Source organism: Ahaetulla prasina, chromosome 13 (genome assembly GCF_028640845.1).
Source record: "Ahaetulla prasina isolate Xishuangbanna chromosome 13, ASM2864084v1, whole genome shotgun sequence".
In the NCBI taxonomy this organism is placed as follows: domain Eukaryota; kingdom Metazoa; phylum Chordata; class Lepidosauria; order Squamata; family Colubridae; genus Ahaetulla; species Ahaetulla prasina.
In genome coordinates, this window is record NC_080551.1 from 26,672,143 (window position 1) to 26,697,001 (window position 24,859).

The 24,859-nt window shown below is 51.0% G+C and overlaps 2 protein-coding genes across 3 annotated transcripts in view; both read left to right on the forward strand.

Moving 5' to 3' along the window:
• Nucleotides 1-35: 35 nt before the first annotated feature.
• Nucleotides 36-22,219, forward strand: RFX7 (regulatory factor X7). The gene is made up of 9 exons (XM_058156039.1): nt 36-404; nt 5,021-5,054; nt 5,423-5,505; nt 6,251-6,373; nt 7,292-7,408; nt 7,528-7,612; nt 14,267-14,474; nt 15,256-15,551; nt 15,922-22,219. The coding sequence occupies exons 1-9, from the start codon at nt 274-276 to the stop codon at nt 19,129-19,131; spliced, it is 4,287 nt and encodes a 1,428-aa protein (XP_058012022.1). The 5' UTR covers nt 36-273; the 3' UTR covers nt 19,132-22,219.
• A 2,266-nt stretch (nt 22,220-24,485) lies between these two features.
• Nucleotides 24,486-24,859, forward strand: part of PRTG (protogenin) — a 51,003-nt gene continuing 50,629 nt past the window's right edge. The window contains exon 1 of one of the 2 annotated variants that reach the window (XM_058156492.1): nt 24,486-24,801. In XM_058156492.1, the coding sequence (XP_058012475.1) occupies nt 24,738-24,801 (64 nt within the window). In that variant the 5' untranslated portion in view covers nt 24,486-24,737. The remainder of the gene's footprint in view (nt 24,802-24,859) is intronic. The other variant, XM_058156493.1, reaches the window with a different exon arrangement.

The window sequence follows — 24,859 nt, forward strand, 5'->3', positions numbered from 1 at the left end:
CTCCGGCCTCGGCCAGCGGGCGGCGCTGCGGCGGCGGCGGCGGCGGCGGCGGCGGCGGCGGCGGAGCTGTGGTGCCCGGCGGCGCCGGAGAGGAGCTGCGGCATCGCGGCGCTGATCGGAGCGGCGGGCCGCCCGCCATGCGCCGCCCTCCCCTCCCTGCCTAGCGGCTTGGCGGCCGCGCCGGGGATGCGCGGCGGCGGTGCCGGGCGGGCGGGCAGCGGCTCCCTGCTGCGCTGCGGCTGAGGCGGGCGCCGCTCGCCGGGAAGGCCCAGCATGGCGGAGGAGGCGCCGCCCGCGCCCGACGGAGCCAGCGGAGCCCCCGCGCCAGCCCTGCCTGCCCTGGTGCCCGGCCTGCAGGGCGCGGAGGCCGGCGCGCTGCAGCACAAGATCCGCGGCTCCATCTGGTGAGTGCCGGGCGGGCGGGCGGGCGGGCGGGCGGGGGGCGAGGGGCGGGCGGGGCGCCCTCCGGGACCAGGCCGGGGACGCGGCCATTGTCTCCGCGGCGCCGGGGACGAGGCCGGATCCAAGATGGAAGACAAAATGGCCACGAGCCCCCCCCCCCCCCCCCCCCCCCCGCCGCCGCCGCCCCTGCCCCTTTGTCTGCCCAGGCGCCCCGAGGGCCCGGCGGAGGAAGGAGGCAGCGGGCGCGGCATCCTGGAGCCGCCCCGGCCGAGCCCTGACCCGGGGCCGAAGGTGCAGGCCTGCCTGGCCTGGCCGTCGTGCCTGCTCGGAGGGGCTCCCTGCCGCGGGCGCCGCCCATCCCGGCCTCGGCCTCGGTCTCGGTCCCCGCGAGCGCCGGGCGCCCCTCCGAGGAGGGTGGGCGGGAGGGAGGCGCGCTCGTCCTTCTGGCAGCGGCGACGGGCGGGCTGAGGGCTGCGGGCGCTCCGGGGGCGGCTGCGGCGGGGAGGGCTTGGTAGCCTAGGGAGAGAGCGAGCGAGCGAGCCAGCCAGGGGCGGCCGCTTGGCTTGCGCTTTATGGCGAAAAGCTTTGGAACGGGCGCCTCGGAGTGCTCACATGTTGCGGGCCGCCTTCCCCGGTTTGGGGCTCTCCAGATTTGGGTTTTTTTAATATCCCAGTTTATTGCTTGATGCAACTGAGGGTCCTCGGTCTGGAAGCGCTTTAAGGGCTGTGAAGGGGGAAGCCGTCATAAGGCTGCTCTCAGCTGTACCGCCGAGGATGATGTCAACTGTTTGTCAGATGCGTTGCATTGTTGCTTTTGCTGTAAGCTGCTTAGGGTCGGGAAGATGGGAGCGCTAGAAAAGCCTTTGAAACAGTATATTAGCCAAACGTATTTGGAAACGCTTCGCCGAAGAGAGGGTGGTGGAGGTGGCTGCTGTGCCATATCGGGACTGGGTGGTTTTATGCACCTGGATGAAGGAAAAAGGCCCTGGACCTCAACAGCACAGCTCTGCGGTTACTGGAGTAGCCTGCCATAGAATGAGCTTTTCAACCCAATGTGGTACATGAACAAAAATAATAATGCCGCCGAAACCTGCTGGGTCCCTCTGTGACTCACAAGTGACACACTGCCTCAAGGCAGGCCCACCAGATGAGTCCACCTGCCTACCAGGAATTCACAGGTGCCCATATGGTGGGATTGATTATCCTACAGGGGGTTATCACACATAATAATAAAAAAATAATCTCAACAGAAATGGTGATAAATTGGAACCATTTATTTAGCTTTTGCAGGCAGCTGGCAAGACAAATGCCTTTCTTGTACAAGGGACTTGTTTTTAAATGTTTTCATAGAAGTCCACAGGGCCACATTAGCTAATGGTGTCACTTTTTCTTATAGCTGATGGTAGTTATTTACTGTGTTTATTATCAATTTCTACACTGCTCATCTCACCTGTGACTCTGAATGGTTTACAAATAACATTGGGCCAGTCCCTCTCTCTCAGCCCAGCCTACCTCTCAGGGTGGTTGTGGAGAAGGAAACTGTGTGGGATCTGTTCACCACCTTCAGTAATTTGTAAAAATAATAAAGGTGGGACAAGTAAACAAATATTACAGCTACCGTGTAGATATACAATATTCATGTGGGCCATACATCCCAACAAAATACCATAGAAAATTAAAGCAAATGTTAAAATGTTAAAAAGCAAATGTTAAAACAATGTAATGTGCAAAATAATCACTACCAAATCAGAGACCAATTGGTGTCACAGAACTTCTGCATATTCTCAGATGCTGATTAAATAAAAAGAAAAGCCCTCACAAATACAAAGCACATCAAATTGTTTCAAAGAAAGGGGCATTCCAGGGAGCCCCCCCCCCCACTGGCCTGTCCAGGAATGTCCCAGTAGGTGGTGGCAGCGGCAGCCAGGCAGACAAGGGAGAAGGTGGCATCAAAGGCAGAAAAACAGTCACCCCACAGCAGAGCTCAGCAACAGCCATCAGCCCTGCCTCTTGCATTAAGTCCCCCCACCCCCTCACCCTGCTGTATTTGCACAACCCCCTAATCCCTGTTTTCTTCAACCGTTTATTTGTCATTTCACCTTGCTCTTATTTTTCCTCTGGAAGATCATTTAAGCCCTTTTGCTCCATCTCAGTGACATGCCGAGCCTTTGACTGGGCTGCCTCCCACCCCCCAAATGGGCATCATGTGGCTAAGGTGTTTTTTGGTTGGGGGAAGTCATGCATGGAGTGGCGACTGAGACAGGGAGGAGCACCTTTCACCCAAGCCCCTTCCGACAGCTGTTGCAGACCCTTCTCTTCTTGCTCCGCAGTGGCTGAGAGGGCGTCTGTGGGCGCTTCTTCCCCCTCTCTCGAAATGGTGCCATTTTTCCTCCAACAGGTTATTTGCGTGAAAGGAGGCAGGAGGCGCAGCCAAGCCCACCACTGCAAGGCCATGTGGCGGCTTTGTTTTGTCTGGCTGCCTGGCGCTGCATTTTTCCTTCGGTTGAATGAAAAGGCTGGAGATCCTCCTTTTCTCCTTCACTGGTGGAACAGCAGATTGTCCGGGCTTCTGCTGCCTTTGGGGATTTAATCTCTGGGATTCTGCTTTATTTTCGCTTCGTTAAAGCTTTTATGTTAATCGCCTTTGTGTCCACAAGGAAGATTCAGCTCTCTATGGATGTGGGATGCTAGGTGAATTTCGGGAGGGGCGTGGCCCAGAGATAGCAGTCGACACCTGGGACCCTCGCGGCCTGAGGAGTCGGCCAGGCATCGTGTGTGGGTTGCCAGACCATGTCCTCTTGCAGCAAGAATTGGGTGTGGGGAGGAAGACCCGAAAGGGGTTGAGAATTCATGACCAAGCAGCGGAGAAGGGCTCTTGATCAGAAATAGTCAAGAGGAAGGAGGGAGGCATTGAGTTTGGGGGAAGCAAGTTGGCCCCACAGATACAGAAGGGAAGCAGAAAACGGTGGTTTACAAGTCTGCCTCCATATGGGAGGGCCCTTCTACAGATGTGGAGCATCAAGACTAGGAGGAGCTCTGTATGACTTGTTTCCATGGACTCGGTTATCTTGGGCGCTCCACTGCCCTGCACAACAGAGCTGCTGTGCATGTTTGACAGGGTCACTGGGGAGATGGGGAGCTCCTGCTGAAGGTGCCACTTGCAAGCATCTCACATTTGGTATGGGTGTGGCCCCTGTGCTCTGGAATGCCCCCTAAGGTTATCTTGTAGCCCTGGTGACATTTGGGGTCCCTTTGGGCTGGGCAGAGGAGCTGCCAACAACCCATACAGCCGGGTGCTGGGGATGCCTTTGGTTTCAAGAAATCTGAGCTGTGGCCTCCTGGGTTGGGTGCATTTTCCCTGGCAGAGACGCAGGGGCAGTTGGCTTTTCTGTCCCCTGCTGCTCCTGTGTGGCCGGTGGGCATTCCTCGCTTCAGATTCCAGCCCAGCATTGGCTCCTGTAGTCAGGGAAGGGAAGGAGAAGAGGCGGGGTTAGCTGACTCTCTCGCAGAGCAGGATGATGTGCGGGATGCAGCTGCTGAAGGTTGATGCTGGCAGGCCAATACAAGGTGGAAATGCCACTGCTCCCCCTTGATTTGGCTCTGCTGCTGCCCTGGCACTTGCGGGGGTGGAGATCCGGTGGCGCCTTTCCCTGCATCTCCCGGGTGCTGGTGAGAGTCCTCTGGGTGCTGGCGGCAGTATCAGGCCGCTGTGCCTGCAGCCTGAGGGCTGGACTAGCATGAAATTGGGGTCTTGGGGGAGCAGGGAGATGAAGTGCATAAGGCCAAATCAACAGAACAGAGAATGCGCCATTATAGCTTGCAGGACTCATTGCCACAAGACGAGGCAACGGTCAGGGAGCTGGCTGGCTTTGAATGGATTTCAGTTGACTAAGGAGAGGAAGCTGAGGGGGCAGCGGTCTTGCAGTGCCCTTCCTCATGGAGGGAACTTGGATGCCCGCCCTGGGTGAGAATTGCAGGGGTGGAATCGGATCAGAGGTATTTTTCTGCTTTCTGTAGATGAGAATGTGCAGCCAAGGTGGATTGTGGATTGTCCTGTCTTAGCTGGGGCGTTCCTGGCCGGGCTGCTTCTCAGCAAACAGGGAGCAGCTGCTCATGACGGTCATCTTGCCTCTCTCCTCGAGGCTTCCCGAGGAGCTGAGCCCCCTCTGGGCCCGTCCAGAATTTGGCAGCATTCTTTCTCTTCTGGTCTCCTACACACTTGGGAAAGCACAGGTCACCATGTTGTTGCTAACATGATATGCTCCTCACAAACTGGAAGTGATCTCCAGGCCTCCCTAAACATGCCTGGAAATGTCCACTCCTTAAATCTTGTTGCTCAAATAAAGGCATTTAAAGATGAAAGGATACCTATAGAACATTCTTCAAGATTCTGATTGATTAAAGCAGGGAATTCCAAGTCCTGGTTCCACTTGTCAGTCTTCAGATACCTTTTGCTTTTCTGTAAAAATAGAAGGCCTCCAGGCCTTTTCCCCAAGAGAGCAGTTGGGGAGTCTGGGGTACTGCACAGAGACTTTATTATATGCACTTGTTTATAACAACCATGCCTATTAACTTTGGGGATTTTTCTTTTTTTTTGCTTTCCCCCTTCCCTCTGTAGCAAAGCTGTACAATCTAAAGTGGACTGCATTTTGGTGAGTAAAAGCTGGAAGTGGGGCATTTCTAGTTGGGGCTCCTTAACTACGGTCTTCCAGGGTATCGTAAGCGCTACGGTCAGGTGCTGAGACTTCCAAAGAGGGTTCCTCGTTAGGCTTCTTGGGTGAAGGCCTCATCCTGAAAGAGGGGCTGACATACTGAAAAACTCTTCTCTGCTGAGCTGTTGGCTTGCTTTCATGTGCCAGCTGGCTGAGAGCTCTATGGGGCAAGAGGAACAGCAGGGCAAGGCAGGAGGTGGCCAGCTTTTCTGGGCTGCCCTGAAAGTCCCCGGGAAAGAGGTTCCGGAAACAGGAGAGGTTGCAAAGTGCTGGCCTCAAAGTGGTGACCTGTCTCCCTCTGTGTTTAGCAAGAAGTTGAGAAGTTTACAGATTTACAGAAACTCTACCTCTACCTTCAACTGCCTTCTGGTCCCAGCAATGGCGAGAAAAGGTAGGGGGGGGTGTCCCAGGATCTGAAGAGCATCTGCCCATTCCTAAAGCACACCGGTCACACGGCTGTGCCAGGGGGGGCTTCTTGGGATGGGGGGGGCCTTGGCATGGTGCCTTTGTTTGGAGCCTCCTTGGAGTGGGGTTTGCTCCTGGTGATATAGCAAGAAGCCATTTTCCCAAGAAATGGCAGGTTACGCAATACCTTGAACCCTTCAGGGTTAATGGAAAGAGAGTTTTTGGGGAAGGGCCTTGCAAGTGTCTGGGCTCTGCTACCCAGCTGGAGGAGGCTTTCTTTCTCCTTGACTCCGTGGTCTCCAGCCCTCTCACCCCCTTCCTTCCCTGCCTGCCTAGCCTCCTCTGCAAACTGCCTTGGTTTGTGCAGTGCCTCCCCTTTGAGAGAAAGCACCCCAATCTTCCACAGGGAGCTTGCCTTGGACCCTTGGATGCTTCCCACATGTGCAGAGGTGCTCCCTACTTCCGTGTGGCAACATTGAGTGTGCTTGCTTTGGGGCCTGGGACCTACCACTCTCCCCTGGGGCCCAGCTTGTGTGCCTATCTCAAGGCCCTTAGCCACAGGGAGGTGGCTTGGAAAGCAGCTCTCCTGGTCCTGTGGCGGGAGTTCCACAGGGGCAAAGGCCTTCATGGACTGAGGCAGCCCTTCTCCTGAGCCCAGGCAGGGGGGCACTTGGTAGGGATGATAATGATGTCATTGTTCCCGTGCCTCATGTCCCCTCTCCTTGCTGCAGTGATCAGCTGTCCGTCTCCTCCAGCCGTGCTCAACAGGTGCACGCCCTTTCCTGGATCCGGAACACCTTGGAAGAACACCCGGAGACCTCCCTCCCCAAGCAGGAAGTGTATGATGAGTACAAGTGAGTCTCTTCCATCCGTGGCCGGGGAGGGCGCCTGCAGGGGGGCGGGGATGGCTGGCTGCTTTTCGCCCTCACTCTCTCCATACCCTGAAGCCTCCCCCTCCCACCTTCACCTCCCAAAAGGGTGCTTGTAGGAGAGTTCCCCCACCACCACCAAATTGAGGTGCCAACCCTTCAGCTCAGGAGGGGAGAAGCAGCTGCCCCACTGATCTGGAGGGAAATCCTGGGCAGGTCCCCGCTTGGAATCTCAAAGAACTCAGGGAGGAGGAAAGGTCAGTCTGCCCATGGCTGGGCTCACCTTTTGGGGCTTGGTAGGGCGGGCAAGGCCTGAGCTTGCCATCTGCCAAGAGCAGCAGTTCCCACCAACTGTGCCGAAATGCCAGCACTCTCCTTTCAGCCACAGTTAGCTTGCGCCAAGGCTGTCCTGTCCTGCGGGCCCAGGTTGGGCAGCCAGTCTCCCCAGGGAAGAGCTGGGGGTGTCAGGATGCTGAGATGGGTTTTGTGGTGTCAGTTCCCTTCTCTCGCCCAGAGAGCGTTTCAGCTCTGCCCAGAGAGCTGATGGGAGGCTCCCATTAGCTGCAGTTCCACCTTTCCCTCTTTTCTCCTCTTCCTCCTCCGCTCTCCCTGCTGGAAAGTTAGGTGGCAGGACAGGGAATTGGATTCCCTCTGATCCCAGGAGCTTATTCAGTGGTTGGGACTGCAGGGCAGGAGCTGGGTGGACGAAGCAGGTCTTTCCCTTCTTGTTGGGAACTGGGAGGTCGCTGGGAGTGCCAGGCTGCTCTTTTCCCTGCGGAGCCTCCAGATCTTCCCGCTCCTTGGCCTATTTGCTGTTGGACGCTCTTCTCTAAACCTCAGGCAAGCTACGCATCGGGCCCTGCATCTCCTGGGGTCTCTCCTGTGACCCTCCTTTTGTTTCAGGAGCTACTGTGACAATCTCGGCTACCATCCGCTCAGTGCCGCAGACTTTGGCAAGATCATGAAGAATGTGTTTCCCAACATGAAGGCCCGGCGCCTGGGCACACGAGGCAAATCTAAATATCCTTTGGAAACAGTTTGGCTGTCTGTGGGCCGCATGGGCAGATGGTGCTTCGGTACAAAAAGCGCTTCACACCGTTAGAATTGAAAGATAATACCACCTTAATTTTTAAAATCACATATTGCTATAGTGGACTTCGGAAGAAAGCACTCGTGCAGATGCCATCGCTCCCCAATCTGGACTTCCCTAAAACTGGAGATGGGGTAAGCTCTGCCACTGCCCTCCAGGTCTCACTGCAGGCGGGTGGCCACTCCTGTGCGTTCACCGGGTGAAAGCAGGGGTGAAATGCTCCCGATTCGGACCGGATCACCTGATCCAGTAGCGATGGCGGCGGATGGTTCGGAGAACCGGTAGCAAAAATCCCTGGCTCCCCCCCGCCCATGCCCAGCTGAGCGGCGCGATCATCAGAGGTGTTTTTTTTTTCTTTTAAAAGCATTTTATCTTCAGCAGAAAAAAATGCTTTTAAAAGTAAAAAAAAGCCTCTGATGATCACGCAGCTCAGCTTGGATCATTAGAACCCTTTAAAAGCTTTTTTTCTTCTGGCAAACCCAGTTGAGTTGCCTGATCATTACAGGCTTTTAAATGCATTTTTTCTTATTCCCCTCCTCCTTCTCTACTCATTCCTACCTACTTTCTTCCCTCCTTCTACTCCTCTCTCCTTTTCTTCCTAAAATGGCAGTCGAGCATCCCCAATATCATTTTAAATTTTTTAATTTCATATCTTCAAAAATTACTGTACATTAATAATCAGTCCATGTATCACTTGTTGATTCATTTTCCCCCCCTTCCCCCCCCTCCCTCTTCCCCCCCCCCCTAGACTTCCCAGAGCAAATACCTGGTATTATGACCAACAATCACAAGCTAAAGTATACAAAATATACATAACCTCCCACCTTAAAAAATTTAAAACTATAGATCCCCTCACAATAAAAATAAAAAGATAGGAAAGAATAATAAAAAAAAAGAAAAGAAAAGAAACAATACCAACTTCACATATTACTTCTTCTTACAGTCCATTTTTAAAATTAATCCATCTTCTCAAATTCGATTTTTGTATATTCCTTCAAATTTCATAAGTCCATTTCTCAAATTACAGTCCATCTTCTCGAACTCAAATTTTTATCACTTATATATTTCTTCAATTGCCATAACATTTAATGTCCATTCTTCTTACAGTCCATTTTAAAAATTAGTCCATCTTCTAAAGTTCAAAATTTTTTTTTCCCGCCCACTTATATATTCCTTCAAATTTCATAAGTCCATTTCTTAAATTACAATCCAGCTTCTCAAATTCAAATTTTCATCACTTATATATTTCTTCAATTGTCATAAGATTTAATATTCAATCTTCCAATACTACTCCATCAATCAAATATCAAGCAAATAATCATTTAGACTACATCCACAATATAACAGTAAACAGTTAAAATCATTACATCCACATTATCTAAATTCATAAATTTCACTTTCCATCCTTCACAATTGAGTAATATCATCCCATAGATTTATACCATACAAATAGCAAATAACAAAAATCCTATAATTTATATCCTAAACAAATCAATTCCAAAAATTAACCATAATCATCCTATTCACATCTTAAACATTCCTCCCCTCTCCCATTCTATTTTCCATCATTTCCAAACCAGTTAACTTAGCATCTAACAACAAAGGATTCCCACTCTTTAAAACATTAATATAAAAATGTCTCGCTTTAATAACTGAATTAAGAAAATACTTTCTACCTCTAAAATTCACTGACAAACCCATTGGGACTTCCCATCTAAAATATATCTGATATTTCTTAAACTCATCCACCAAAAAAGCAAATTCTCTTCTGTTTCTTAACATTTTAGGAGGAATTTCCTTCATCATTTTTATATCTTGTCCCAATATCTGAAATTTATTTTTATAAAAGGCTTGCAAAATTTCATACCTAACCTTTTTAGTTGTAAAATAAATAACCACATCCCTAGGTACTCTATTTTGTCTTGCCCACCAAGAATTAACACGATAAATTCTTTCAATATTAGTCTCAAAATCTTCTGGCTCCACACCCTTTATCTGAGCAAAGGCTTGCGTAAAAATCTTCTTTAAATTTTCCTTCCTATTTTGTTTCAACCTCCTCACCCTTATAGCATATTCCATTAATCTATATTGTAATATTACTCTTTCTTTTTTTTTTTTTTTTTTTTTGCAAAATTTTTTTATTTTTCCATAATAATTCCCACAATTTGACCAGTGTACAATACAATCACTTATCCAACAATCAGTCCTATACTCAAATTATACTCAGTCAGGGCTGCTCGACTGCCACTCCCCCCTTTAATCCTTTCTTCCCTTCTCATCCTTCTTAAACTTCCCCCACCACCTTCTCCTCGCTTTCCTACTTCCTCCTCTTCCCACTTCTCACTACCATCCTTTCTAACCCTCTATCTCCTTCTTCTCCTCCTCCTATCCTTTCTTCTCCTTCCTTCTTTCCTCCCTACCCACCTACCTACCTATTTTCTTCCTTCTTACTCCTCTTTCCTTACCCTTTCCTTCGGGAGTGTTTGCCGAGCAATCCCGACATTACACCATTCCAACTTGTTTAATTCTACCATTATTCCTGTACAACGGCAACCAATCAATTTATCGTCTTCCCTTCCCGCCTCCTTCCCCGAGACTTCCCAGAACAGAATATGGGGTATTGTAACTAACAAACATAATCTAAAATATAACATAAAACATATTCCATTTCACACCATCACACTATCAATTCCCTTCTTTCTTAAACTAATACATAATAATTCCTAACTTCACTCAAAAACTAATTGATATTTTTTAATCTGATACTTATTTTGAATATAATCAATCCACTTCCTCCATTCCAATATATATTTTTCTTGTGTACAGTCTTTCAAGTAGGCAGATATTTTTGCCATTTCTGCTAAATTTGATACTTTACTAATCCATTCTCCAATTGTGGGTAAGTCTTCTTTCTTCCAATATTGTGCAATCAATAATCTTGCAGCAGTTATTAAATTCAGAATCAGTTTTGTCTCTATAACAGTGCAATCTGAGATTATTCCTAATAAAAGAACTGTGGAACAAACTTGATCTTCTTTTCAAAATGTTCTGCATAATCCACCATATTTTTAATCCAAAAGGCTTTAACTTTTTTGCAAGTCCACCATATATGATAATAGGTAGCATCCTCACAACCACATCTCCAACATTTTGCTTTCACATTTGGATACATACATGACAGTTTTTTAGGATCTAAATGCCATCTATAAAACATTTTATAAAAATTTTCTCTTAAATTTTGTGCTTATGAATTTAACATTCCTCACCCAAATTTTTCCCATGTTTCTAACATTATAGGTTGTTGAAAATTTTGTGCCCATTTTACCATACAATCTTTAACCAACTCCATTTCTGAATCAATTTCAACCAATACATTATATAATCTCTTTATATGCTGTTGACCTTGATCTTTTATTTGTTTTACCAGATTATCATCACTTTGCCTTATACCAATTTTCTGATCTATTTTCCATCTAGATTGCAATTGTCCATACTGGAACCATGTATAATTTCTTCCTTCATCCTCAATTTCTCCCTAGATTTCAACTGTAATTCCCTTTTCCATAGTCAAAAGCTCTTTGTAAGTGATAACTTCCATTTTTTGTAATATATTTATATTCTCTATCATATGTCTGGGGATGGTCCATATTGGTATCTTTCCATCTAACTTATATTGATATTTTTTCCAAATCCTCAACAACGCACTTCTGACCATATTATTCTTAAATGTCTTATCAATTTTCTTGTCATATATTACATATGCCATCCATATAACAAACCATAACCTTCTATATTCAAAATCCTTTCCTCTGTTAAATTAATCCAATCAGAAATTAAAGTTAAAACAACTGCATCATAGTACAATTTCAAATTAGGCATTTTAAACCCCTCTTTCCTAACGTCTTGCATTATTTTTAACTTTATCCTCGGTTTTTACCCATCCATACAAATTTATTAATCCTTTTGCCATTCTTGTAAATTTGCATCTTTCTTCAAAATTGGAATCATTTGAAACAAAAATAAAAATCTAGGCAAAACATTCATTTTTATAGCTGCCACTCTTCCCAACAATGATAATTGTAACTTCTTCCATTTCTCCATTTCTTTAATTACTTTTCCCCACAATACCTCATAATTGTTTTTATATAATTTTACATTCGATGCTGTAATGTATACTCCTAAGTATTTAACCTTTTTAACTACTTCATATCCAGTTATTCTTTCTAATTCTTCCCTCTGATGTGTATTCATATTTTTAATTATCATTTTTGTCTTCTGTTGATTCACTTTAAACCCAGATACCTTACTATACTGATCAATTGTCTCCATCAAATATACAGCTGAATGTATTGGTTGAGATAAAGAAACAACCAAATCATCTGCAAACGCTCTTAATTTATAATCTTGATTTTAATAATATTACTCTTTCTTCATCTGCCCTATCTACCTTTGCCTTTATATCTTCCATCTTATTATCTAAGTTCCAATTGTTTTGATTTTTTTGAATTTCTTCTATTTTCCTTTGCAACTCTAAATTAGCTTTATTAAATTCTGCAAGATCGTCCTGCATCTGAATACAAGAGCTTAATATTTGCGCAATTGCATCCTTTACCATTTTCATTTCCCTCTTCTGCTCTTCCACCACTTCCTTGAAATCCAACATCTCTTTCTCTATTTCGTCAAATTTTTGATCTATTTCTAAAAAGTGACTCTCCAAAAACTCCTGTAAAGAATTTCTTACTTCCTTTTTGATTTCTTCTTTTAATTTTTGAATCTGAGCTAAAGAAGTTTTTAATGACTTTTGGCACTATTTGCTTAAAAGCCATTTTTAAAAGGATAACTTAATAATAGACCAAGTGAAAGAAAGAAAAAAATTAAAAAAGAAAGTTTCAAAAAACTTATCTTCTAAATCACTATAATCCCAAAGAAGAAGAAAAAATATAAATCATAAGCTTCTCATTTCTTCCATTTAGTCAGTATCTTCCTATGTATCTTCTATTTCAACACACTTTTGGCACTATTTGCTTAAAAGCCATTTTTTTTTTAAAAATATAACTTAATAACAGACCAAGAGAAAAGAAAAAATATTTAGAAAAAAAAAATTCAAAAAACTTTTCTTCTAAATCACTATAATCCCAAAGAAAAAGAAAAGATATAAATCATAAAATTCTCATGTCTTCCGTTTAGTCAGTATGTTTCTATATATCTTCTTTCTTCTATTTCAACACTAGCCGTTAGTAAGCATTTCTACTTTCGTTTTCCGTACACACATTCCACAAAACCGCCATTTGCTTTCTTCTCTCCTATCTTCGCAGCAAATAAATCCTCAGGGGCTTACAGTCTTCTTACAAACAGGTGCTAGAACTCCAGTTTCTGCTCCGTCCATGTTACAATCCATCATAAATTAATTCCTGCCGTGAAAATTGGACGCTTCGTTTGTTTGCCATAAAGGCAAATGCCTCACCCAGCCAGGAGCTTATCAGGTTATAGAAGGAGAACTTCCCGCAAGCTTTAAAAGCTTATTAGGGCATCTCAACCTCAACCTAATTGCTCATCTTTTCCTTCTTTGCCCGAAGGAAAGAATTCCAAGCTGTCGGACCCAGATTTACGATGTCTGACAGCTTACAGACTAGGGAGTTAGCAGCTAAATCATAGTTGCTTCTGCACGAAGCGGAGCCAAAACCGGAAGCCTTTAAAAGCATTTTAAAAGCACTGAAGAGGTTGTAGAAAAAATGCTTTTAAAAGTAAAAAAAAAAGTTGGCCACATCCACCCAGTCACATTACACCACCACCAAGCCATGTCCACAGAACCAGTAGTAACAAATTTTACATTTCATCCCTGGGTGAAAGGGCTCCAGGAGCCAGAGGAAGAGGGGCTACCAAGATGGTGGCTAGATGAAAAGAATTTGACACTTGAAATGTAATTTGAGGAATCCTCAGGCCAGATCCACCCTGGTTCTCGTGAAGATAAGGCGGGGGGAGGGGGGGAGGATGAGCCATTCAGCCTAGCCACATTCTGTTACTCTGACCCGATTAGAAAAGTCGCATGATCGGCATGCATAATCTGGTGTGGCTGGAAGAGCTGACGGGAGTCTTAGTGGCATAAAGGTCTTTTAGCTGCAGCTGGCAGAGCACAACATAGATCCATGCTGTGCTGGCAGTTTGAGGATTTCACTCCTGCAACAAGGGGTTTCATGGCCCGATGATCCTGAGCGAAGAGAAGGGAAACCTCGAAAAGTGGCTGAGAATGTGTGCAAGAGGCAGCGGTCTCTAAAAGAAGAAGGCCGGCTAGACCTTGCCTTGGTTCATTTGGGGTAGAATTATGAGGCTGCATCCCAGAGTTCTTCCTGCACTGAGAGGCTTTGAATGAGGAGACACCTTCTGAGGTCTGGGGGCTGGGTAACTCTGCAGTGGGACAAGGCCTACTTTGGCAGCATCTGCTTGCGTCTTACACAAACGCAAAGTGCTCTCCCCCATCTACCAACAGCAGCCTTAATTGCAGGCACTAACGTTTTAAAGAGAGAAATTGACTTTCCATAAAACTTGGATTGAAATAATCCTCCTGACCAAAACCAAGAACTAAGATTGCTAGAGGAGGTTTTATGGCGGGGTCTGAAGTTGTCTGTTTCAAGCCACTGTTTCCCTGGGTGAGAGAAGAAGTCCTCAGGGCTGGGGGGCTCCTTCTGTCTTTAGAGGGGGCAGTTTCCCAGAGATGGGGGCAGAGCAGCCAGGTGGGGCAGGGCAGCGCCGAGCACGGTCCTCAGTCCTTCCTTGTGCTTTGGTTTCAGCTGGATGGGGCAGAGCCTGCTGGGCGCCTGCAGAGTGCCGATGAGGAGATCGTGTCTGCTGCCTGCCAGCTAGTCTGCGAGTGGGCTCAGAAAGTGCTCAGCCAGCCCTTTGATTCTGTTCTGGACTTGGCCCGCTTCCTGGTGAAAAGCCATTACACGGGCACCAAATCCATGGCAGCTTTGGCAGTGATGGCAGGCGCCCCTGCAGGTAAGAAGGGAGGAAGCAGTTTCGCTCTCTCCTGGAGGGGGGGAGGGGACCTTTTTCCTGGAGACCCCTGAAGGGCATCAGGAAGGCATCTAACGTTGCAAGAGTTGGGTAAAGCTTCATTCCTGGGGCACGGTTTCATCCCGACATTGAGAAAGGCACTTTGGACATGGAGGATGCTGGGCTTGTAAGAGGATCTGCCAGGCATCTTTCACATCTGGTTGGCTGGTTTGGGCAATGATGAGGAGAGGGAGGGGTACACACAGGGGTGAAATGCTACCAGTTTGCTCTGGTTCAGGCGAACCAATAATGATAAAAACTACCGGTTCGGGCGGAACCAGTAGGAAAAAAAAAAAAAGCTTACTGGTTCGGTTGAACTGGTATTTCTGATGATCAGCTGTGCTGCGGGGTTTAGCTTTTCTAGAAAGCATAAAATCATGCTTTCTAGTGAAGCTAAATTAAGCGGCACAGCTGATCCCCCTCCCCTCACTGTTCTACTTACCTTCCCAAGCCACCTTTTGGTGCGTACTGCACATGCGTGCGCACACAGTGTGGCCAGCGAACCGGTAGCAAATTGGTTCAGATTTCACCACTGGGTACACAGGTTTTTTTGCCCATCTAAAAGCAAACTGGACCTCCCTGCTCTGTAACAGTATGGCAGAGAAGAGGTTTATTGGAAGGGCTGCCCTGTTACTCTGCACAATGTACAGAGGTTCCCCATTGTGCTTCCTACGATGGCCGAGCTGAGCCTTCTCCCTGGTCAACGCCTGCCTGCCCCTTCCAGGACTCAAGGGGATCCCCCAGCCATCGGCTTTTGTCCCGACGGCAGAGAGCAACTCCTTCCAGCCCCAGGTGAAGACGCTGCCTTCGCCAGTGGATGCCAAGCAGCAGCTGCAGCGCAAGATCCAGAAGAAGCAGCAGGAGCAGAAACTACAGTCCCCTCTGCCAGGCGAGTCGCCCGCCAAGAAGGCCGAGGGCACAGCGAGCAATGGGGTGGCCAGCCTTCCGAATGGGAGCCCGGCCATCCTGTCCCCTCAGTCCATTGGCATTGTGGTGGCTGCTGTGCCAAGTCCTATCACGGTAAGTCTCCGGAGGAGGGAGGGAGGGCTGCCACCAGTAGCATTGCATGTTGGGGCAGAACCAGGCGGAGTCCCACGGAGAGGTTGTCTGGCTGTGCAGGAAGGAAACTTCTTCCACGATTTGGAAAGATGTTTGGCTGGAGCAACTCCAGAGGGGGCAGAGGTGGGTTGAGGCATTAAGTCAAGAATTGGGAGGGCGAATTGGGATGGGGCAGGGTGGATGGGAAGGAGAGATCTGAGAGTCCTGCATGGCTTGGGGGAGGGGAGTGGGGAGCACGGAGTCCCCTTTCCCAGAAGAAAGCAAACCAGTCAGCTCAGAGTGCAGCTTTTGTCTTCCCTTTCTTGTTGAAACTCCGTTTCCTCCCCCGTAGGTGCCAAGGTCCCGGCAGTTGGTAACGTCTCCTAGCCCGATGGGCTCGACCGATGGCAAAGTCCTTCCACTCAATGTCCAGGTAGTCACTCAGCCCATGCAGTCCATCAAGCAGTCTCCAAAGACTCCCCAGAATGTGCCGGCCAGTCCCGTGGGAGATCGCTCTGCTCGTCATCGCTATGCCCAGATCCTGCCAAAGCCAGCCAACACCAACGCGCTCACCATTCGTTCCCCAACCACAGTGCTCTTCACAAGCAGCCCAATCAAGACGGTGGTTCCTGCTCAGCACATGAACGTGGTCAAAATGACTGCCATCTCGCTTGCCCCAAGCGGTGCCAGCGGCACACCCATCAAGCACACAGCCTCCACCATTGGCTCAGGAGCTGCAGAAGAGCCAAGAAGTCTCCCTCAGATCAAGAAAGGATCTGTAATTTCACTCCAGTCCCCAGGAACCAAAGGTGGCAGTGGAGGCCTAGCTTCTGCCCCATCTTCGGTCGAGGTCAAACTGGAGCCGGAACTGGTGCTGGATGAGAGCTTGCAGCAGAATCAAGAGAATGCAAACCCCGCTCAAGCAGTCAGAGTCACCCTGCTAACACCTGTGGATCAGTTGAGGACTGTGGAAGCCGAGGCCTGGAAAGGCCGGGCTGAGGAGTGTCTTGGAGCAGCAAGCTGTGACCTCCAGGGGGGAGATTCAGAGAGGAAATCCCTTTCCCAGGCGCATGAAGCCCCCCTGGGTCCCTCGGATGCGGGTCAACATGTCTCCAGCACCGGCATCGCCCCCTCGCCTACTGCAGGCGACCAGGGATGCCCAAAAGGCCTGCGGAAGAGGCTGCCTTCTGCCTTTGTGGATGCTCAGGGCCCCCCTGTCAAGAAACTTTCTGTGGGACAGCCATCTGCAGAAGCCCCCAAGGCCAGCGGTGCGAAGAAAGCCCAGCAGACAGGCAGCCTGCCTCTTCCTAATAGTGATGGTCCAGCTGCCCTTCTCCAGAGTCCCGGCCAGGCGGCCCTTCAAATCCAGTCCACAGCCTCAGGGATCAGCCTGGAGACTTCCTGCCCCCTGGATGCTGACCTCATCATTGCCCCCAGCGACTCCCTGCTGGAGCAGCCCCCAGTGGCCACCTCAGCAGGTGTGGAAATGAAGTTGGAAGGAGACGTCTTTGTCCTAGGAAACAGCTCTAAGTCCGAGGGCAGCCTGAACCCCAACGTGTGGCAGCACCTGGCCAAGGGCTCCCCCTTTGTCCAGGAGGCCTGCAAGCCCCCAATCAGTGTTATGACGCTTGCTGGACCACCCGACTCAGAGGACCTACCCAAGTCCGCCTGGGAGCCGGTGCACTTAGAAGGGTTCCAGCAGGCCGGGACAGCCTTTGGGCAGCCGTTGCCGGATCAGGCCCAGCCGCCCTCTCTCGACCAGCACCTGCCTGGCCAGAGCTCCAGTCAGCTGCCCCTGCAGCAGGAGCTGAAGGACTTCGAGGATGCCGCCTCCCAGTCCCATGAGAACTACTTCTCTTTCGACGACGACCTGACCCAGGACAGCATCGTGGAGGAGCTGGTGCTGATGGAGGAGCAGATGTCTCTCAGCACCTCCCACCTCTACAGCACCTCCCTGGGGATGGCTCTCCAGAACCAGGGGGTAGCTCAGGGGGCATCCTTGGCCCCTCATCCCAGCAATGCCCACTTCTATCACCCGATCCACAGCAACAGCACACCTGTTCATACGCCCACGCCCACCCCGACGCCAACCCCAACACCCACACCCACCTCGGAAATCATGGCAGGATCACAAGGCGTGTCGCGGGAGAGTCCGTGCTCCAGGATGGCCCAGACCACACCTGTTGACAGCGCCCTGGGGAGCAGCCGGCACACACCTGTCGGCACCCCACACTCCAACTGTAGCAGCAGCGTGCCCCCAAGCCCCGTGGAGTGTAGAAACCCCTTTGCCTTCACCCCAATTAGCTCCAGCATGGCTTACCACGACGCCAGTGTGATTTCCAGCAGTCCTGTGAAGCCCATGCAGCGGCCCATGGCCACCCACCCTGATAAAACCAAGCTGGAATGGATGAATGCCGGCTATGGCAGCGTGGGCGCATCCTCTGTCACCAGCCAGGGGATTCTGCCCGGCTACCAGGAGTCGGTGGAAGACCGTTTCAGGAAGCCCCATGCCTTTGCTGTCCCTGGCCAGTCCTACCAGTCTCAGTCACGGCACCATGATACTCATTTTGGGCGAGTGACCCCCGTCTCCCCCGTCGGCAACAAGCAGGAAGGTTTTGCCGTCCCTGCTCCTCTCGATAACAAAGGGACCGGCTCCTCTCATGGCGGCCATTTCAGATGCCGGAGCGTCAGTCCCGCCGTGCACCGCCAGCGGAATCTTAGCGGAAGCACCGTCTGCCCCGTCACAGCCGTGCTTCGCTCTGGAACGATGGTGGGCTCTTTTGGGAGTCCAGTCACCCTGGAAGTTCACCCCTCCTTGGCAAACGTCCATGCAGACCCAAGTGCCAGTACCCTTGCCCAGCGCAGCCAGTCAGTGCCCCTGACAGTGATGATGGAGACAGCTTTTCCACAGCCTCAGAAGCAGCCAAGTTCCAAGAAGATCACCAACGTCTTGCTCAGCAAGCTGGACTCGGAGAACGATGATGCTGTGCGTGGCCTGGGCATCAACAACCTGCCCTCCAATTATACCGCCAGGATGAACCTGACTCAGATTTTAGAGACTTCTGCCACCTTTCCAAGTGCCAATGCCCAGAACGTGCCCCCGTGCAGCCAGTCCATTTTTGAATTCCAAACACCAGGTTACCTCGCTAAAAACAGCAGCCCCGACCCGGCAGACTTTGCTTCTGGGGACCGTGCAGCCCATTCGGAAGCTGGGGAGCAGCAGCTGGATTTCAGCGGCACCGTGAAGGAGCTTTTGGAGGAGAGCAGCCTGCAGGGCAGCCAGGTGCCTCCCGACTTGACCAACGTGGCCTCCGTCTTCTCCAGCGACATGAGGCTGGCCTCGGAGCTCTCGGGGAGCATGAATGACCTGAACACTCTGGACCCAAATCTGCTCTTTGATCCGGCCCACCCACAGGGCCAAGACGACGAGGCAACACTAGAGGAGTTGAAGAACGATCCCCTGTTCCAGCAGATCTGCAATGAGTCCATCAGCTCTATGACTTCCGCAGGTTTCGATTGGATGGAGAGTAAGGACCATCCTGCTGTGGAAATGTTGGGTTAAGAAGTGTGTGCGTGTGTGCGTGCACGTATGTGTGTATGTATACACACCTATACATATTTGTGAGTGTGTGCGTATATATATATATATGTATATATGTGTGTATATATACGTGTGTGTGTAAATATATATACACGCACACACGTGTGTGTATGTGTGTATAAAATCTATGTAGCACACTGTATTTAAGAAAACCTAAAGACAAGACATACTGTATTTGTCTTAATGGAAGTGCCTCCTGCAGCAGAAACAAAATTTGTGACATTTTTTTTTAAAAAAAAGAACTGCTCTACCAGCTGCTTTATTCTTCAGCAGGGTGTATACAATCTTAACCAATTTTTAAGGCATTTCTGAAGGATGCAGCCTGCTCCAGAGCCAGTATTAGGTTTTAAAATTTTGCTTACTGAGAAACATGGCTTGCTGCCTCTGGAGGATAAAGAGCCTTTTGCGGGAGGGTATCGGGAGGTAGGAAGGGAGCACTCCCCATCCAGCCTTCCCTCTGTCTGCTCTGCAGGGCCTTCCATTGGCATCGGGGTTCAGAGAGGCAATGCTGACACTGGGAGGGTGCATGGATGGGTTGCATGATGCATCTGGTCAGGAAGTGCTTCTGTATTCTGGGTGCATAAAAAGGCTGGCACGATTAGCACACCAGAGAGACCAAACATCCTGATCACAAATACCATATGCCCGCAGAGTGGAAAAGGCAGAAGGGGCCAGCGGGGCCAGCGTTCCTAGGTCACTCGATTGGGAGATGGTCTCCAGCTGCCCTTTCCCAAAGGATGGTGGACTTGGCACCCGCTCCACAGGAGGGTCCTGGGGGGGTGCCTCATTGGCCAGTTGCCAGGGAAGGCTAGCAATAGACAGGAAGGGGGGAAACCAGCACAACTTGAGTCTGATGGTTGTTAACTCCTTATCAAGGGCTAATTGTGGCAGGAGCAGGAGAGGCTTCCAAGAAAGGAGAAGCAGCCCAAATCTTTTATCCCAAATGGAATACTTAGTCTGCCATAGGGTGGCTCATATAAAGAATACACCAGAATGTTTTAAAAGCTAATGCTGCTTTTAATTCCTTGAGTAGGGAAGACTAGTTCCAACCCCTGTGGTTAATAAATCTGTTCCTTCCATGGCAACTGTACCCTAAAATGTTTGTCAGGATTTATAGTTCTTTTTGTTCACACGAAAAACTACGACCGTGATTCGGGTTTCCCTAACTCACAGGCTTTAAAAAAAAACAAAAAAACACTTTTCTGCAGAAACTAGTTAGTGTTTCCAGGATTGACACAACTAACCATTTCTTTCTTGATGAAGTCATGCCCAGTTGGAAGACTCTTGTTAATGCTGGAGGGTGAATTTCCGAGGCCTTCTGTGGTAGGAACCATGGGAAGCCTGCTGTAGCTGAGCCCGTCCTCGGAAGTGTTCCTCCCAGCACCCACAGGGAAATAGGGGGACTGTTGGGGCGGAGTCCCTGGGGCTGGCACTTTGACACCAGCAGATGAGCACTGCTCTTGCGTGGCTTCCCTGTCTCGCCAGCTCTGAGCCTCTTTTATCAGCACAGCTCCAGGGAAGGTGGGGTGGTCCTGCGTCTCGGGGGAAGAGAGTGCCCCAGGGCAGCCGACTAGACAGGAGAGCCAGGCCAAGGAGCCTCTTACGGTGCAAGGTGCACTAATCCCCTTTTGGGCTAGGATGCCTTATGAGGAGGTGCCCAGGAAGCTGTGCCCTTGCCTTATGCCAGGTCAGCTGTGGGAAGAGGGAGAGGGGACAAAGCTGAGCCTCTTTCACCTCCCCTCCGGGGTCTGTGGGCTGTCAGTCCACCTGATCCCTGGCTTAAAAGAAGGTCTGTCTCAGCAAGCTTTTTGGGGTTTTATTCCCACGTCAAGGTGTGAAGCCTCTGCAGCCGTGAGAATCTGCTCCTGTACAAGCACATGAACGGCACTGGGGCCACTTGTTTCTCTGTGATCCTCAGTGTTTTCCAGGATGGCCCAGGCCCGGTGACCCACACTGCTGGGCATATTGCTCGTGTAGAGATTTGTGCGCACACACACACACACACACAACCACTCAAGTAGTATTTGTGGGGCTGTCCTATGGGATACAGAGAGGTGGAATCACTGGGGTGCTGAGTGTAAGCAGTGGGCTTTGGGCTTCCAGTGCCCAATTCAGGCACTTGTGCAGAGTCCAGACTGCCTCAGAGACAGAAACAAACACTTCCGTTTCCTTTCCAGCAATAGTCTAGCTGGTGCTTGGCTCCTTTTCCTGGGAAGCTGGCAGTGCTTGGAAGCAGGGGAGCTGTTGGGCCCAGGTGTGAGCCTCAGGCTGAAGGGGCTCCCCCATTCCAGCTCTAATGGTGCTAGGGGGTCGTCCCCTCGCTCTCCCTTGCCTGACCTTCCTGGGGGGCTAAGCACTGCCACAACCCAGGCCTCCCAGTTGTCCTTCTTCATGGCCCAGCCAGCAGCCCCCTTCCCTGGGATCGGGGCAGTCATGGCAGCCCAGTTTTGAGGAGGTGGTTTTGGGCCATTCCTCTACCAGGAAAGGCAGGGTGTCCCCAAAGGAAAGGTTGCTTGTTTTATGTAGCAAAATTATCTCAGTGAGATACATCTCCTCTTATTCTCTTACCTGAGAATCTTACAGCAGGAAAAGTCTGTGTTTGCCTCACCTCTTGGTGCATCCTCACCCATGTGCATGCGGTGTTCTCTCGGCTTGCCTTGTTTGTGCTAGTTAGACTCCCGTCAGCCACCCTGTCCCTCCCTCCCTCCCTCCCCTGCGCTGGATTGGGGCCGTTCTGCACAACCAGATTGGCGCGGGGAGTTGCCCGCTTGCTTCACAATCCTGCCAGGCTCAAAGGTCACCCTTGGCCAGATGCTGCTTCTTCCCCAAGCAGGCAGAGAAGCCACTCCTGGCGCACCTGGACTCTCCATGAACTCCCTCCCACCCAACCCGGCTGCCCAGCTTTCGAGGAGCGTTTCGTTGTCTGTTGGACCGCTAAAGGACAGTGGATAGGTCTTGCCGCGTAGCATTTCAGTTCATTTTTTTTATTGGAAGTGCTCAACATTTGTTTTTTAATGTTTTCAGGAACAATAAAACATTTTCTATGAAATTTGACTCCAGAAGCAAGTTCTTGGCAGCTCAAAGGTTTCCATTCTTGCTCAGGTTGGGGAGGGAGGGGGGCGGAGAGGGGGGCCCTCCTGGCCTGGACACAGGTTAATTGATGCTGTCTCCTCTGCCCCTCTGGACCCAGTGCTTCTCTGGGAAATAGCGAGGACCCTAGGCTGAGAGAGATACACCTGCATCTTCCCCCAGCCTCCCAGGAAAATGCTATTGGAACTGGAGGAGCTGGACTGGACAGGAGACCTGGTAGCCACAGGGTTCAAGGGGGGGTCCCGGATTCAGCCAAGGGCAGGAAGGGAGATGGCAGCTGGTAACAACCCCAACTGGCAATGCTGCCATGGGAGAAAGTGGGGCAAGGTGGGTGGGAAGACACCTGTGGCAAGCTTGTATATGAGCCAGCTCCCCAAGGGAAGCTTATGGTCACAATTCCTGTGGCTTCCCACCTGTGAGCCTCATTAGGCAACCCCCAAGAAAGTGCCCGAGGGAGGCCGCCAAAGAGGAAGCCCTGGAAGACTTCCACAGGCCTGCAAAGACCCCCTGGCTCCAAGGGGAGAGGCCACCGTGGCCTAATCTTGTAAAAACCTTGTAAAAATGGTTTCCAAGTGGAAATGAAGACAAAAGTGGAAATTGTTCAATATATTGTTCTAGTTTTATCAGTGGTATCCACCAGGAGCCCTGGTAGCACAGTGGTTAAAGTGCACTATTGCAGGCAAATTCTGTCCACGGCCTCGAGTTTGATCCTGACGGGGCACAAGGTTAACTCAGCCTTCCATCCTGAGGTTGATCGAGGTCAGTAAAATGAGGACCCAGACTGTTGGGGGCATTATGCAAATAATGCTGACATTTCAAACCTCTCCGAGCGCTCCAAGGCAGTGTGGACCCCAAACTCTATGCTAGCTAACGAAACTTAATCACAACATTGTCTTGGCCTCTTCCTCCTCGGTTCTGCTTTGGAGCCTCCAGCCATCCTTCAAGGATACCCCTCCTGTTCCCCCAAAGTAGAGAAGGCTGAGCTGTGGGGGGACAGTAGGCAGGATGGACTGAAAAGCCCTTTGGGGGCAACGGTGACCAGGGTGATTGAGAATCTCCACAGACCTTCATTCAAGGCGCTTAAGGGCAATGCTGGAATTCCCAAAGCCAAGACCTTTGCAATTCTTCCCCTTTTCCACCAGAGGGCAGAGGACATCCAAGTGGTGCCATTTGCACTTCCGCTCAGTCCAGGCCAGAAGGGGGCACCTGAAGTCCACAGAACCCGGTCGGGTCCCAAAGCAACAGGTTCCGTGTCCGCCGGGGAGTTTTATGCTTACTGGAGCTACCAACCCTGCCCTCCGGGACAACATTCAATGTCAGCAGAAATCCCAAAGGCGCTTTTCAAAAGGCACCTGCACTTGCTCGGTTGTTTTCTTTGAGATCGTTTCGCTTCTCATCCAAGAGGAGCTGAAGCAGCTTGTCGAAGGAGAAGCGAAACAAACCCAAAGCCCCTTTGGGACAACCGTGACCCGGAGGATTGAGACTCTCCGCAGCCTCCTCGACGGAAGGTTCCGTTACCCTGGGATCAGCTTAAAGAACAAAAGGCTGCCAACGGCCCCGGGGAGGAGAGCACGGAAACTGCCTCCGGCTTGCAAGCGCCGAGAGCGCCGCCGTGGCGGAGCTGCTCCTCGGGTTTGTGCGAAATGTTGCCCACCACAAAGGGAGCAGAAGGTTCAGTGTGGCCAAAGAGCAGAGGCCGCTCCCAGCTTCTCTTGCGCCCAAAAGAAACGGAGACCTTGGCCCCAGCCGCCTGCCCAGAATTACCTGCGGCTGCGGGGCACCCGGCGCTCTGATCGACTGGCACACAACGCCGCAACTTCTGGCACTTCCTTGGGCTGAGCCCGCTCGCCGCCTTTGCATTCAGGGGGCTTTGGAGGCCTCAGCTCAGGCGCGGCCTCTTCCCCACCCCAGCCCAGCCCCACGCCCGTCTGCTCGGACGCTGGCGGGGAACGCCCATCGAGGGTTCAGGAACAAACCGGGCGGCTAACAGGCCTTTCGGGGTCCGCGAAGCGGCCTTTGCGCGCCTCGTCTCCCGTCGCCCTTCAAGCGATGCGCGGCCGGCTAGTGCGCGCGGCCGATAGCGGGAACGCGGCTCCCACCGGAGCGTCTGACCTCAGGTGCCTGCTCCGGCCTCGGGGGGCGGGGCGAGCAGGGGGTCGCTCGCCCCACCCCGGCCGCGAGCAACGGCCAATGGCGAGCGGCGCAAAAGTAGCGCCGGACCCGCGGCGCGTCCGGGGAGCCTCGCGCCCTCCGCCCGGCCCGGCCTGCCCTGCTCCGCCGGACCCGCAGCGCCCCTCCCCGCTTTTGTGCGGCCGTCTGTCCGCGCGCGCCAGCCTCCGTTCTGTGTCCCGGCAAGGCCGGAGAGGAGCAAAAGGCCGGCCGCGCCAGCGAAGCCCTTCGGCCCGTGGAGCGAGGGGTCGCGCGGCTGGCCGCCCGGGGAGGGCGATGCCCAAGAGCACGCTGGTGCTCGTTGCTAAATGGCGCCTCGCCGGAGCCCTGGCCTCGCCGCCGCCGCCCTTCTCCTGCTTGCCGCCCTCCCAGGTGAGTCCCTTCCCGGTCAGGCGGCGCGCATCTGACCCGCCTCGCCCGGCCCCTCCGG